Source organism: Salvelinus alpinus, chromosome 5 (assembly GCF_045679555.1).
Source record: "Salvelinus alpinus chromosome 5, SLU_Salpinus.1, whole genome shotgun sequence".
In the NCBI taxonomy this organism is placed as follows: Eukaryota; Metazoa; Chordata; class Actinopteri; order Salmoniformes; family Salmonidae; genus Salvelinus; species Salvelinus alpinus.
The window spans coordinates 1,109,761-1,125,108 of NC_092090.1; the positions used below are offsets into that span (position 1 = coordinate 1,109,761).

A 15,348-nucleotide genomic window follows, 5' to 3' on the forward strand; every position below is an offset into this window, starting at 1 on the left:
CTAGCCCCTGCTATAGATATGTACTGTGAGAGGGTAGGATCTAGCCCCTGCTATAGATATGTACTGTGAGAGGTCAGGATCTAGCCCCTGCTATAGATATGTACTGTGAGAGGATAGGATCTAGCCCCTGCTATAGATATGTACTGAGAGGACAGATTTTAGCCCCTGATATAGATATGTACTGTGAGAGGATAAGATCTAGCCCCTGCTATAGATATGTACTGTGAGAGGACAGATTCTAGCCCCTGCTATAGATATGTACTGTGAGAGGATAAGATCTAGCCCCTGCTATATATATGTACTGTGAGAGGACAGGATCTAGCCCCTGCTATAGTTATGTACTGTGAGAGGACAGATTCTAGCCCCTGCTATAGATATGTACTGTGAGAGGACAGGATCTAGCCCCTGATATAGATATGTACTGTGAGAGGTTAGCATCTAGCCATTGCTATAGATATGTACTGTGGGAGGTTAGGATCTAGCCCCTGCTTTAGATATGTACTGTGAGAGGACAGATTCTAGCCCCTGCTATAGATATGTACTGTGAGAGGTTAGGATCTACCTTCAGCCCTCAGCTACAGTGTAGAATGGTTCCACTAGAGGAGAAGAAGAGATGGTATGGTAAATACAGTATATGTACTGTGAGAGGATAGGATCTAGCCTCAGCCCTCAGATACAGTGTAGAATGGTTCCACTAGAGGAGAAGAAGAGATTGAGTGTATGGTAAATACAGTATATGTACTGTGAGAGGTTAGGATCTAGCCTCAGCCCTCAGATACAGTGTAGAATGGTCTCACTAGAGGAGAAGAAGAGATGGTATGGTAAATACAGTATATGTACTGTGAGAGGGTAGGATCTAGCCTCAGCCCTCAGCTACAGTGTAGAATGGTCTCACTAGAGGAGAAGAAGAGATGGTATGGTAAATACAGTATATGTACTGTGAGAGGTTAGGATCTAGCCTCAGCCCTCAGCTACAGTGTAGAATGGTCCCACTAGAGGAGAAGAAGAGATGGAGTGTATGGTAAATACAGTATATGTACTGTGAGAGGTTAGGATCTAGCCTCAGCCCTCAGCTACAGTGTAGAATGGTCTCACTAGAGGAGAAGAAGAGATGGAGTGTATGGTAAATACAGTATATGTACTGTGAGAGGGTAGGATCTAGCCTCAGCCCTCAGATACAGTGTAGAATGGTTCCACTAGAGGAGAAGAAGAGATTGAGTGTATGGTAAATACAGTATATGTCATGTATTTGACGTTCAATTAATGAAGTGACCCTTTATCAGTTTCTCCTCTCCTCCCCTCCTCTCCCATCCGCCTCTTCTCTCCCCTACTCCTCCCCTGTACTCCTTCTCTCCTGTACTCATCCTCTCATCTCCCCTCCCTACTCTTCTTCTCTCCTCTCCTCCTACTCCTCCCCTGTTCTCCACTCCTTTCCTCTCCTCTTTCCTCCTCTCCTCCCCTCCTCTCCCCCCCTACTCCTCTCCTTTCCTCTCCTCTTCTCTTTTCCTCTGCTTCTCTCCTTTCCTCTCCCCTCCTCCCCTACTTCTCCCCTCCTCCTCCTCTCATCTCCCCTCCCTACTCCCTTCCTCCCCTCTCCTCCTCTCCCCTCCTCTTCCCCCTCCCTACTCCCTTCCTCCCCTCTCCTCCTCTCCCCTTCCTTCTCCTCTCCTCCTTTACTCTTCTCTTCATCTCCTCTTCCCCTCCTTTTCTCTCATTTTCTCTCCTCCCCTCTCCTCCTCTCTTTTCTTCCCCTCCTCTTCTCTCCTTCCCTCTCGTCCCTGCCTCTCCTCTCCTCTCTTCCCCCACTCCTCCCCGCTCCTCTCTTCTCCTCCTCCCCTCTCATCCCCTACTCCTCTCCCCTCATCTCCTTCCCTACTCCGCTCCCCTCTCTCCTATCCTACTTCTCTCCTCCTCTCCTCTTCTCTCCTGTCCTCTCATCTCTTCCTCTAGATATTCCTGCTGGCGGTGTGGCATTGGGAGTTCTACATGTTGCCTCTCTGTCTGGTTCTGCTCATAACATGGAACTATCTTCAGATTGCATCTGGACGGGCCAACCAGGACCTGGTCAGTACAGAGCCTCGCTCCAAACAGTCCTATTCCCCTAGAACTACTACCATGATCCCCTAGATTCTACAACTATTACCACTATCCCCTAGATTCTACAACTATTACCACTATCCCCTAGATTCTAGAACTAGTACTACTATCCCCTAGATTCTACAACTATTACCACTATCCTCTAGATTCTACAACTATTACCACTATCCCCTAGATTCTAGAACTATTACTACTATCCCCTAGATTCTACAACTATTACCACTATCCCCTAGATTCTAGAACTAGTACTACTATCCCCTAGATTCTACAACTATTACCACTATCCCCTAGATTCTACAACTAGTACCACTATCCCCTAGATTCTACAACTAGTACCACGATCCCCTAGATTCTACAACTAGTACCACGATCCCCTAGATTCTACAACTATTACCACGATCCCCTAGATTCTAGAACTATTTCAACTATCTCCTAGATTCTAGAACTATTACCACTATCCCCTAGATTATAGAACTGCTGAGGGGAGGACAGCTCATAATAATGTCTGGATTAATATGGTGAACCGGGTCTGGGCATTTCCTATCCTTCACTCTACTCATCTTTTCTTTCTAGGAGAATATGGACTTGGGCGATGAAGACGATGAAGATGAAAAGGTAGCATAGTTTCCCATTAGGTTTCATTTCCTTTCTGTTCTCTTCCTTAATGTTGGAGGAATCTAAAGACATGTCGAACTGACTGGTCCTTTAATGTTGTAGGAATCTAAAGACATGTCGAACTGACTGGTCCTTTAATGTTGGAGGAATCTAAAGACATGTAGAACTGACTGGTCCTTTAATGTTGTAGGAATCTAAAGACATGTAGAACTGACTGGTCCTTTAATGTTGGAGGAATCTAAAGACATGTCGAACTGACTGGTCCTTTAATGTTGTAGGAATCTAAAGACATGTAGAACTGACTGGTCCTTTAATGTTGGAGGAATCTAAAGACATGTCGAACTGACTGGTCCTTTAATGTTGTAGGAATCTAAAGACATGTAGAACTGACTGGTCCTTTAATGTTGGAGGAATCTAAAGACATGTCGAACTGACTGGTCCTTTAATGTTGTAGGAATCTAAAGACATGTTGAACTGACTGGTTCTTTAATGTTGGAGGAATCTAAAGACATGTAGAACTGACTGGTCCTTTAATGTTGTAGGAATCTAAAGACATGTTGAACTGACTGGTCCTTTAATGTTGTAGGAATCTAAAGACATGTAGAACTGACTGGTCCTTTAATGTTGGAGGAATCTAAAGACATGTAGAACTGACTGGTCCTTTAATGTTGGAGGAATCTAAAGACATGTAGAACTGACTGGTCCTTTAATGTTGGAGGAATCTAAAGACATGTAGAACTGACTGGTCCTTTAATGTTGGAGGAATCTAAAGACATGTTGAACTGACTGGTTCTTTAATGTTGGAGGAATCTAAAGACATGTAGAACTGACTGGTCCTTTAATGTTGTAGGAATCTAAAGACATGTTGAACTGACTGGTCCTTTAATGTTGTAGGAATCTAAAGACATGTCGAACTGACTGGTCCTTTAATGTTGTAGGAATCTAAAGACATGTCGAACTGACTGGTCCTTTAATGTTGTAGGAATCTAAAGACATGTTGAACTGACTGGTTCTTTAATGTTGGAGGAATCTAAAGACATGTAGAACTGACTGGTCCTTTAATGTTGGAGGAATCTAAAGACATGTTGAACTGACTGGTCCTTTAATGTTGTAGGAATCTAAAGACATGTAGAACTGACTGGTCCTTTAATGTTGGAGGAATCTAAAGACATGTTGAACTGACTGGTCCTTTAATGTTGTAGGAATCTAAACACATGTTGAACTGACTAGTCCTTTAATGTTGTAGGAATCTAAAGACATGTTGAACTGACTGGTCCTTTAATGTTGGAGGAATCTAAACACATGTTGAACTGACTGGTCCTTTAATGTTGGAGGAATCTAAAGACATGTAGAACTGACTGGTCCTTTAATGTTGGAGGAATCTAAAGACATGTAGAACTGACTGGTCCTTTAATGTTGGAGGAATCTAAAGACATGTAGAACTGACTGGTCCTTTAATGTTGGAGGAATCTAAAGACATGTTGAACTGACTGGTCCTTTAATGTTGTAGGAATCTAAGACATGTAGAACTGACTGGTCCTTTAATGTTGGAGGAATCTAAAGACATGTAGAACTGACTGGTCCTTTAATGTTGGAGGAATCTAAAGACATGTAGAACTGACTGGTCCTTTAATGTTGTAGGAATCTAAAGACATGTAGAACTGACTGGTCCTTTAATGTTGGAGGAATCTAAAGACATGTAGAACTGACTGGTCCTTTAATGTTGGAGGAATCTAAAGACATGTAGAACTGACTGGTCCTTTAATGTTGGAGGAATCTAAAGACATGTCGAACTGACTGGTCCTTTAATGTTGGAGGAATCTAAAGACATGTAGAACTGACTGGTCCTTTAATGTTGTAGGAATCTAAAGACATGTAGAACTGACTGGTCCTTTAATGTTGGAGGAATCTAAAGACATGTCGAACTGACTGGTCCTTTAATGTTGGAGGAATCTAAAGACATGTTGAACTGACTGGTCCTTTAATGTTGGATGAATCTAAAGACATGTAGAACTGACTGGTCCTTTAATGTTGGAGGAATCTAAAGACATGTCGAACTGACTGGTCCTTTAATGTTGGAGGAATCTAAAGACATGTACAACTGACTGGTCCTTTAATGTTGTAGGAATCCGAGAAGAGAGGTTTGATGGAAAAAATTCACATGGTTCAAGAGACTGTCATCACTGTCCAAAACCTGTTGGAGGAAATCGCATGCTTCGGGGAGAGAATTAAGAAGTGAGCATTTTAGTCTGAATTAGACATTTATTTATTTTAATTGTCCATAAATGTTGATTTGTCACGGTGTTGTGGTTTTGACATGTATTTATTTTAATTGTCCATCCATTTATTCTGTACATGGTTCTGGTTTGTGCATGTCAATTACTTAGTTTTATCATTGAAATATAGAATAATTAGATAGTGTGTTATATTCCTGCAATAATGTTTTATCACGTTTCTACTCAATATGAATATGTATTGTGTTTCTCCTCAATATGAATATGTATTGTGTTTCTACTCAATATGAATATGTATGGTGTTTCTCCTCAATATGAATATGTATTGTGTTTCTCCTCAATATGAATATGTATTGTGTTTCTAATCAATATGAATATGTATTGTGTTTCTAATCAATATGAATATGTATTGTGTTTCTCCTCAATATGAATATGTATTGTGTTTCTCCTCAATATGAATATGTATTGTGTTTCTACTCAATATGAATATGTATTGTGTTTCTCCTCAATATGAATATGTATTGTGTTTCTAATCAATATGAATATGTATTGTGTTTCTAATCAATATGAATATGTATTGTGTTTCTCCTCAATATGAATATGTATTGTGTTTCTCCTCAATATGAATATGTATTGTGTTTCTACTCAATATGAATATGTATTGTGTTTCTCCTCAATATGAATATGTAATGTGTTTCTACTCAATATGAATATGTATTGTGTTTCTACTCAATATGAATATGTATTGTGTTTCTCCTCAATATGAATATGTATTGTGTTTCTCCTCAATATGAATATGTATTGTGTTTCTCATCAATATGAATATGTATTGTGTTTCTACTCAATATGAATATGTATTGTGTTTCTCCTCAATATGAATATGTAATGTCTTTCTCCTCAATATGAATATGTATTGTGTTTCTAATCAATATGAATATGTATTGTGTTTCTCCTCAATATGAATATGTATTGTGTTTCTCCTCAATATGAATATGTATTGTGTTTCTCCTCAATATGAATATGTATTGTGTTTCTACTCAATATGAATATGTATTGTGTTTCTCCTCAATATGAATATGTAATGTGTTTCTACTCAATATGAATATGTATTGTGTTTCTACTCAATATGAATATGTATTGTGTTTCTCCTCAATATGAATATGTATTGTGTTTCTCCTCAATATGAATATGTATTGTGTTTCTACTCAATATGAATATGTATTGTGTTTCTCATCAATATGAATATGTATTGTGTTTCTACTCAATATGAATATGTAATGTCTTTCTCCTCAATATGAATATGTATTGTGTTTCTAATCAATATGAATATGTATTGTGTTTCTCCTCAATATGAATATGTATTGTGTTTCTCCTCAATATGAATATGTATTGTGTTTCTCCTCAATATGAATATGTATTGTGTTTCTCCTCAATATGAATATGTATTGTGTTTCTCCTCAATATGAATATGTATTGTGTTTCTCCTCAATATGAATATGTATTGTGTTTCTCCTCAATATGAATATGTATTGTGTTTCTCCTCAATATGAATATGTATTGTGTTTCTCCTCAATATGAATATGTATTGTGTTTCTAATCAATATGAATATGTATTGTGTTTCTAATCAATATGTATTGTGTTTCTAATCAATATGAATATGTATTGTGTTTCTAATCAATATGAATATGTATTGTGTTTCTCCTCAATATGAATATGTATTGTGTTTCTACTCAATATGAATATGTATTGTGTTTCTAATCAATATGAATATGTATTGTGTTTCTAATCAATATGAATATGTATTGTGTTTCTCCTCAATATGAATATGTATTGTGTTTCTACTCAATATGAATATGTATTGTGTTTCTAATCAATATGAATATGTATTGTGTTTCTACTCAATATGAATATGTATGGTGTTTCTCTTCAATATGAATATGTATTGTGTTTCTCCTCAATATGAATATGTATTGTGTTTCTAATCAATATGAATATGTATTGTGTTTCTAATCAATATGAATATGTATTGTGTTTCTAATCAATATGAATATGTATTGTGTTTCTACTCAATATGAATATGTATTGTGTTTCTCCTCAATATGAATATGTATTGTGTTTCTCCTCAATATGAATATGTATTGTGTTTCTCCTCAATATGAATATGTATTGTGTTTCTCCTCAATATGAATATGTATTGTGTTTCTCCTCAATATGAATATGTATTGTGTTTCTCCTCAATTTGAATATGTATTGTGTTTCTCCTCAATATGAATATGTATTGTGTTTCTCCTCAATATGAATATGTATTGTGTTTCTAATCAATATGAATATGTATTGTGTTTCTAATCAATATGTATTGTGTTTCTAATCAATATGTATTGTGTTTCTAATCAATATGAATATGTATTGTGTTTCTAATCAATATGAATATGTATTGTGTTTCTACTCAATATGAATATGTATTGTGTTTCTACTCAATATGAATATGTATTGTGTTTCTAATCAATATGAATATGTATTGTGTTTCTCCTCAATATGAATATGTATTGTGTTTCTACTCAATATGAATATGTATTGTGTTTCTAATCAATATGAATATGTATTGTGTTTCTACTCAATATGAATATGTATGGTGTTTCTCCTCAATATGAATATGTATTGTGTTTCTCCTCAATATGAATATGTATTGTGTTTCTAATCAATATGAATATGTATTGTGTTTCTAATCAATATGAATATGTATTGTGTTTCTCCTCAATATGAATATGTATTGTGTTTCTCCTCAATATGAATATGTATTGTGTTTCTACTCAATATGAATATGTATTGTGTTTCTCCTCAATATGAATATGTATTGTGTTTCTAATCAATATGAATATGTATTGTGTTTCTCCTCAATATGAATATGTATTGTGTTTCTAATCAATATGAATATGCATTGTGTTTCTAATCAATATGAATATGTATTGTGTTTCTCCTCAATATGAATATGTATTGTGTTTCTCCTCAATATGAATATGTATTGTGTTTCTCCTCAATATGAATATGTATTGTGTTTCTAATCAATATGAATATGTATTGTGTTTCTAATCAATATGAATATGTATTGTGTTTCTCCTCAATATGAATATGTATTGTGTTTCTAATCAATATGAATATGTATTGTGTTTCTAATCAATATGAATATGTATTGTGTTTCTCCTCAATATGAATATGTATTGTGTTTCTACTCAATGTGAATATGTATTGTGTTTCTAATCAATATGAATATGTATGGTGTTTCTCCTCAATATGAATATGTATTGTGTTTCTCCTCAATATGAATATGTATTGTGTTTCTAATCAATATGAATATGTATTGTGTTTCTAATCAATATGTATTGTGTTTCTAATCAATATGAATATGTATTGTGTTTCTACTCAATATGAATATGTATTGTGTTTCTACTCAATATGTATTGTGTTTCTCCTCAATATGAATATGTATTGTGTTTCTCCTCAATATGAATATGTATTGTGTTTCTAATCAATATGAATATGCATTGTGTTTCTAATCAATATGAATATGTATTGTGTTTCTCCTCAATATGAATATGTATTGTGTTTCTCCTCAATATGAATATGTATTGTGTTTCTCCTCAATATGAATATGTATTGTGTTTCTAATCAATATGAATATGTATTGTGTTTCTAATCAATATGAATATGTATTGTGTTTCTCCTCAATATGAATATGTATTGTGTTTCTAATCAATATGAATATGTATTGTGTTTCTAATCAATATGAATATGTATGGTGTTTCTCCTCAATATGAATATGTATTGTGTTTCTCCTCAATATGAATATGTATTGTGTTTCTAATCAATATGAATATGTATTGTGTTTCTAATCAATATGTATTGTGTTTCTAATCAATATGAATATGTATTGTGTTTCTACTCAATCTGAATATGTATTGTGTTTCTACTCAATATGTATTGTGTTTCTCCTCAATATGAATATGTATTGTGTTTCTCCTCAATATGAATATGTATTGTGTTTCTCCTCAATATGAATATGTATTGTGTTTCTAATCAATATGAATATGTATTGTGTTTCTAATCAATATGAATATGTATTGTGTTTCTACTCAATATGAATATGTATTGTGTTTCTCCTCAATATGAATATGTATGGTGTTTCTACTCAATATGAATATGTATGGTGTTTCTCCTCAATATGAATATGTATTGTGTTTCTCCTCAATATGAATATGTATTGTGTTTCTACTCAATATGAATATGTATTGTGTTTCTAATCAATATGAATATGTATTGTGTTTCTACTCAATATGAATATGTATTGTGTTTCTAATCAATATGAATATGTATTGTGTTTCTAATCAATATGAATATGTATTGTGTTTCTACTCAATATGAATATGTATTGTGTTTCTACTCAATATGTATTTTGTTTCTCCTCAATATGAATATGTATTGTGTTTCTACTCAATATGAATATGTATTGTGTTTCTACTCAATATGAATGTGTATGGTGTTTCTCCTCAATATGAATATGTATTGTGTTTCTCCTCAATATGAATATGTATTGTGTTTCTAATCAATATGAATATGTATTGTGTTTCTCCTCAATATGAATATGTATTGTGTTTCTCCTCAATATGAATATGTATTGTGTTTCTAATCAATATGAATATGTATTGTGTTTCTAATCAATATGAATATGTATTGTGTTTCTCCTCTATGAATATGTATTGTGTTTCTACTCAATATGAATATGTATTGTGTTTCTAATCAATATGAATATGTATTGTGTTTCTACTCAATATGAATATGTATTGTGTTTCTACTCAATATGTATTGTGTTTCTCCTCAATATGAATATGTATTGTGTTTCTCCTCAATATGAATATGTATTGTGTTTCTACTCAATATGAATATGTATTGTGTTTCTACTCAATATGAATATGTATTGTGTTTCTAATCAATATGAATTGTGTTTCTACTCAATATGAATATGTATTGTGTTTCTCCTCAATATGAATATGTATTTGTGTCCTCTTCCTCAGCACCTTTAACTGGTCAGTACCGTTCCTCTCCAACTTAGCCTTCCTGATCCTGGTGACAGTAACAGTTCTGACATACTTCATCCCTGTACGATATATCCTTCTAGTATGGGGTAAGGGCATGTTCTCTTTTGTTAAGATATCTAGAACTTCTGTCCATTTCCATGTCAATTGATTTCATGAGGTCATCATATCAAATACACCAAAACAATACAGGATCATACACTTGTTCCTTTTCCTTTTTATTGAATTATAGCTGCATCAGATCCACCCAGATTACTGGTTTATACAGACTGTTTTATTTAGCTTCTCCTGAATGTCTGTTTTCAGGAATTAATAAATTCACCAAGAAATTACGGGCTCCGTACGCCATCGACAACAATGAGGTGTTTGATTTCCTGAGGAGAGTTCCTTCAGATGTCCACAAGGTAAGTGTCTATAGAAGGTTAAAGGGCAATCCCACCACTTTTCAACAGATAAAACAGTGATTTAGGAAGACTGTGAGATTGCCGGGGAGCCGGATAATGCTCTTCCTGCCTGGAAAGTTATCACATGTCAATGTAGAAACTCTGCATGAGAAGTCACACCCTGCATATGTGATGATGTCATCCAGTGCACTTTTAAAGGACCTTTTCTTCTTATGTTTGTAACTACAGAACATAGAAATGTGTCGTTATTCACATATGTAGACACTGGTGTGGTGCTGGACATAATGAAGAGGAGTTTAAAAAGGGGTGGAATTACCCTTTTCAGGTTATAGCCTCTAGATCAGATTCAGGAAGCCAGTAAACCTCTAGATCAGATTCAGGAAGCCAGTAAACCTCTAGATCAGATTCAGGATGCCAGTAAGCCTCTAGATCAGATTCAGGAAGCCAGTCAACCTCTAGATCAGATTCAGGATGCCAGTAAGCCTCTAGATCAGATTCAGGAAGCCAGTAAACCTCTAGATCAGATTCAGGATGCCAGTAAACCTCTAGATCAGATTCAGGAAGCCAGTAAACCTCTAGATTAGATTCAGGATGCCAGTAAACCTCTAGATCAGATTCAGGATGCCAGTAAGCCTCTAGATCAGATTCAGGAAGCCAGTCAACCTCTAGATCAGATTTCAGGAAGCCAGTAAACCTCTAGATCAGATTCAGGATGCCAGTAAGCCTCTAGATCAGATTCAGGAAGCCAGTCAACCTCTAGATCAGATTCAGGATGCCAGTAAGCCTCTAGATCAGATTCAGGAAGCCAGTAAACCTCTAGATCAGATTCAGGATGCCAGTAAACCTCTAGATCAGATTCAGGAAGCCAGTAAACCTCTAGATCAGATTCAGGAAGCCAGTAAACCTCTAGTATTACAGGTTATAGCCTCTAGATCAGATTCAGGAAGCCAGTAAACCTCTAGATTAGATTCAGGATGCCAGTAAACCTCTAGATCAGATTCAGGAAGCCAGTAAACCTCTAGATCAGATTCAGGATGCCAGTAAACCTCTAGATCAGATTCAGGAAGCCAGTAAACCTCTAGATCAGATTCAGGAAGCCAGTAAACCTCTAGTATTACAGGTTATAGCCTCTAGATCAGATTCAGGAAGCCAGTAAACCTCTAGATCAGATTCAGGAAGCCAGTAAACCTCTAGATCAGATTCAGGATGCCAGTAAACCTCTAGATCAGATTCAGGAAGCCAGTAAACCTCTAGATCAGATTCAGGAAGCCAGTAAACCTCTAGTATTACAGGTTATAGCCTCTAGATCAGATTCAGGAAGCCAGTAAACCTCTAGATCAGATTCAGGAAGCCAGTAAACCTCTAGATCAGATTCAGGAAGCCAGTAAACCTCTAGTATTACAGGTTATAGCCTCTAGATCAGATTCAGGAAGCCAGTAAACCTCTAGATCAGATTCAGGAAGCCAGTAAACCTCTAGATCAGATTCAGGAAGCCAGTAAACCTCTAGATCAGATTCAGGAAGCCAGTAAACCTCTAGATCAGATTCAGGAAGCCAGTAAACCTCTAGTCTTTCAGCGCTGCTTTCTGCTGTAAACCCCTCAGGTTGTTTCTATGTTACCTGGTTGTTGCCTGTGTAATTATAGCCCGGTCTAATTTCTGTTATGATGTTTCCTCCCTAACATCCCTTGTGGATTATACAAGGTGTTAGGGTTAGGTGCCTTTCAGTTGCCGAGCGAAGACACCACAGAGTTGATCCCCTCTGTGACTATTGTCACCACAGAGTTGATCCCCTCTGTGACTATTGTCACCACAGAGTTGATCCCCTCTGTGACTATTGTCACCACAGAGTTGATCCCCTCTGTGACTATTGTCACCACAAAGTTGATCCCCTCTGTGACTATTGTCACCACAGAGTTGATAACATCTGTGACTATTGTCACCACAGAGTTGATCCCCTCTGTGACTATTGTCACCACAGAGTTGCTAACATCTGTGACTATTGTCACCACAGAGTTGATCACCTCTGTGACTATTGTCACCACAGAGTTGAGAGTAGGGTTGCAAAATTCTGTTAACTTTGCCAAAAGTTGTAGTTTTTTGGGGGAAATCTGTTGGAAGATTCATGGATTCAGGAGGGAATAAACAGGAAATGTGTGAATCCTCCAATTGGGGAAGTTTAGCAGAATTTTACAACACTAGTTGAGAGCTACTGTGACCTCAACTGGTAGTATGACCTCAGACACTGTAGCCCTGCAGCTCTGCTGTTATGAATGATACCAGGCTATATTCCTCTGTGTGTAGGTGCAGTACAGTGAGCTGAAGACTTGGAGCGCCCAGAGTCCTCTGAGGAGGAAGAGAACCATCGAGAGGAGGTGATGGAGGAGTGATGGTTCCCAATGGAAGACATGGCCATGCACACTGTGGCCGCCTCAGACTGTTGTGCCCTGTGTGAAACTGGGCGTATAGTGGAGGAAATGCAGGCCATATCTGGATCACGTTCCTCTATGTTCAGAGTTAGTTAGAAAACTGCTCCTGAGTTACAGGTCCTCTGTAGCTCGGGTTGTAGAACATGGCATTTGCTGTGCCAGGATAGTGGGTATAATTCCTGAGATCACCCATATGTATAAAACGTATACACGCATAACTAAGTCTCTTTGGGATAAAAGCTTCTGCTACATGGCATCTATACTGAACAAAATGGCAAAGAAACATGCAACAATTTCAAAGATTTTACTGACTTACAGTTCATAGAAGAAAATCAGTCAATTTAAATGAATTCTTTCAGTCCTAATCAATGGATTTCACATGACGGGGCAGGAATACAGATGGATGGATTATCTTGGCAACTCACTAATAGAGGGATGTAAAAGCTTCTTGTGCGTATGGAACATTTCTGGGATCTTTTATTTCAGCTCATGAAACATGGGACCAACACTTTACATGTTGTGTTTGTATTTGTGTTCAGTGTATATTAGCAGTCAGACATGGATATTGTAAAACCAGCAGGCTAAAGATCACCAGCATGGTTTCCATCTACTCTACATCAAGACGGCCTCAACACTTTTCATAATATTGTTACCTTATCTTTGTTTATTGTAAGATACTTTTGAATCAAAAACAGTTTTATCCTGATTTGTTCTTCTCCACTTTTCTGACTTTTCTGACTAAAATGTATTTCTGTTGAAAGTATCAACAATTGTAGTTGTTAAAGTTTCAGAATATGATCTTTTTATATTGTTAAGAGAGAGATATGAATGAATCAACAGCTGCTTTAGCCCGTCAGTAGATATCTAATGTCTTATTCTACCGTTCTTTCTGCTGTAAATCTAGATCAGGTTGAAATGTGTTTTTACAGATAATGAAATAATAATCAATAATAATCAATATTTCTGGATTAGACTTTCTTTATAGAATGCACCATATTGAGATGTTACTTGGTCCTCAGTGTACAACCCCCCCCCTCATATCTAAAATCAGAAGTATCATGTAAACATTCAATACCTCAACATTTCTCCTATCCTCATTATATACAGTATCATGTAAACATTCAAGACCCTCAACATTTCTCCTATCCTCATTATATACAGTATCATGTAAACATTCAAGACCCTCAACATTTCTCCTATCCTCATCATATACAGTATCATGTAAACATTCAAGACCCTCAACATTTCTCCTATCCTCATCATATACAGTATCATGTAAACATTCAAGAACCTCAACATTTCTCCTCATCCTCATCATATACAGTATCATGTAAACATTCAAGACCCTCAACATTTCTCCTATCCTCATCATATACAGTATCATGTAAACATTCAAGAACCTCAACATTTCTCCTCATCCTCATCATATACAGTATCATGTAAACATTCAAGAACCTCAACATTTCTCCTCATCCTCATCATATACAGTATCATGTAAACATTCAAGAACCTCAACATTTCTCCTCATCCTCATCATATACAGTATCATGTAAACATTCAAGACCCTCAACATTTCTCCTATCCTCATTATATACAGTATCATGTAAACATTCAAGACCCTCAACATTTCTCCTATCCTCATCATATACAGTATCATGTAAACATTCAAGACCCTCAACATTTCTCCTATCCTCATTATATACAGTATCATGTAAACATTCAAGACCCTCAACATTTCTCCCATCCTCATTATATACAGTATCATGTAAACATTCAAGACCATCAACATTTCTCCTCATCCTCATCATATACAGTATCATGTAAACATTCAAGACCCTCAACATTTATCCTATCCTCATTATATACAGTATCATGTAAACATTCAAGACCCTCAACATTTCTCCTATCCTCATTATATACAGAATCATGTAAACATTCAAGACCCTCAACATTTCTCCTCATCCTCATCATATACAGTATCATGTAAACATTCAAGACCCTCAACATTTCTCCTATCCTCATTATATACAGTATCATGTAAACATTCAATACCTCAACATTTCTCCTATCCTCATCCTCATCATATACAGTATCATGTAAACATTCAAGACCCTCAACATTTCTCCTCATCCTCATTATATACAGGATCATGTAAACATTCAAGACCCTCAACATTTCTCCTATCCTCATTCCCATCATATACAGTATCATGTAAACATTCAAGACCCTCAACATTTCTCCTATCCTCATCCTCATCATATACAGTATCATGTAAACATTCAAGACCCTCAACATTTCTCCTATCCTCATTATATACAGGATCATGTAAACATTCAAGACCCTCAACATTTCTCCTATCCTCATCATATACAGTATCATGTAAACATTCAAGACCCTCAACATTTCTCCTATCCTCATTATATACAGGATCATGTAAACATTCAAGACCCTCAACATGTATCCTATCCTCATCATATACA

At 36.1% G+C, this 15,348-nt stretch overlaps 1 protein-coding gene across 4 annotated transcripts in view; it reads left to right on the forward strand.

Moving 5' to 3' along the window:
• The window catches only part of mctp2b (multiple C2 domains, transmembrane 2b), a 194,403-nt gene extending 180,575 nt beyond the window's left edge, over positions 1-13,828 (forward strand). For all 4 annotated transcript variants that reach the window (XM_071400323.1, XM_071400321.1, XM_071400322.1 and 1 more), the window contains 6 exons: positions 1,951-2,064; positions 2,671-2,712; positions 4,838-4,947; positions 10,017-10,126; positions 10,344-10,441; positions 12,744-13,828. In XM_071400323.1, the coding sequence (XP_071256424.1) occupies positions 1,951-2,064; positions 2,671-2,712; positions 4,838-4,947; positions 10,017-10,126; positions 10,344-10,441; positions 12,744-12,818 (549 nt within the window). In that variant the 3' untranslated portion in view covers positions 12,819-13,828. The remainder of the gene's footprint in view (positions 1-1,950; positions 2,065-2,670; positions 2,713-4,837; positions 4,948-10,016; positions 10,127-10,343; positions 10,442-12,743) is intronic.
• Positions 13,829-15,348: the final 1,520 nt, after the last annotated feature.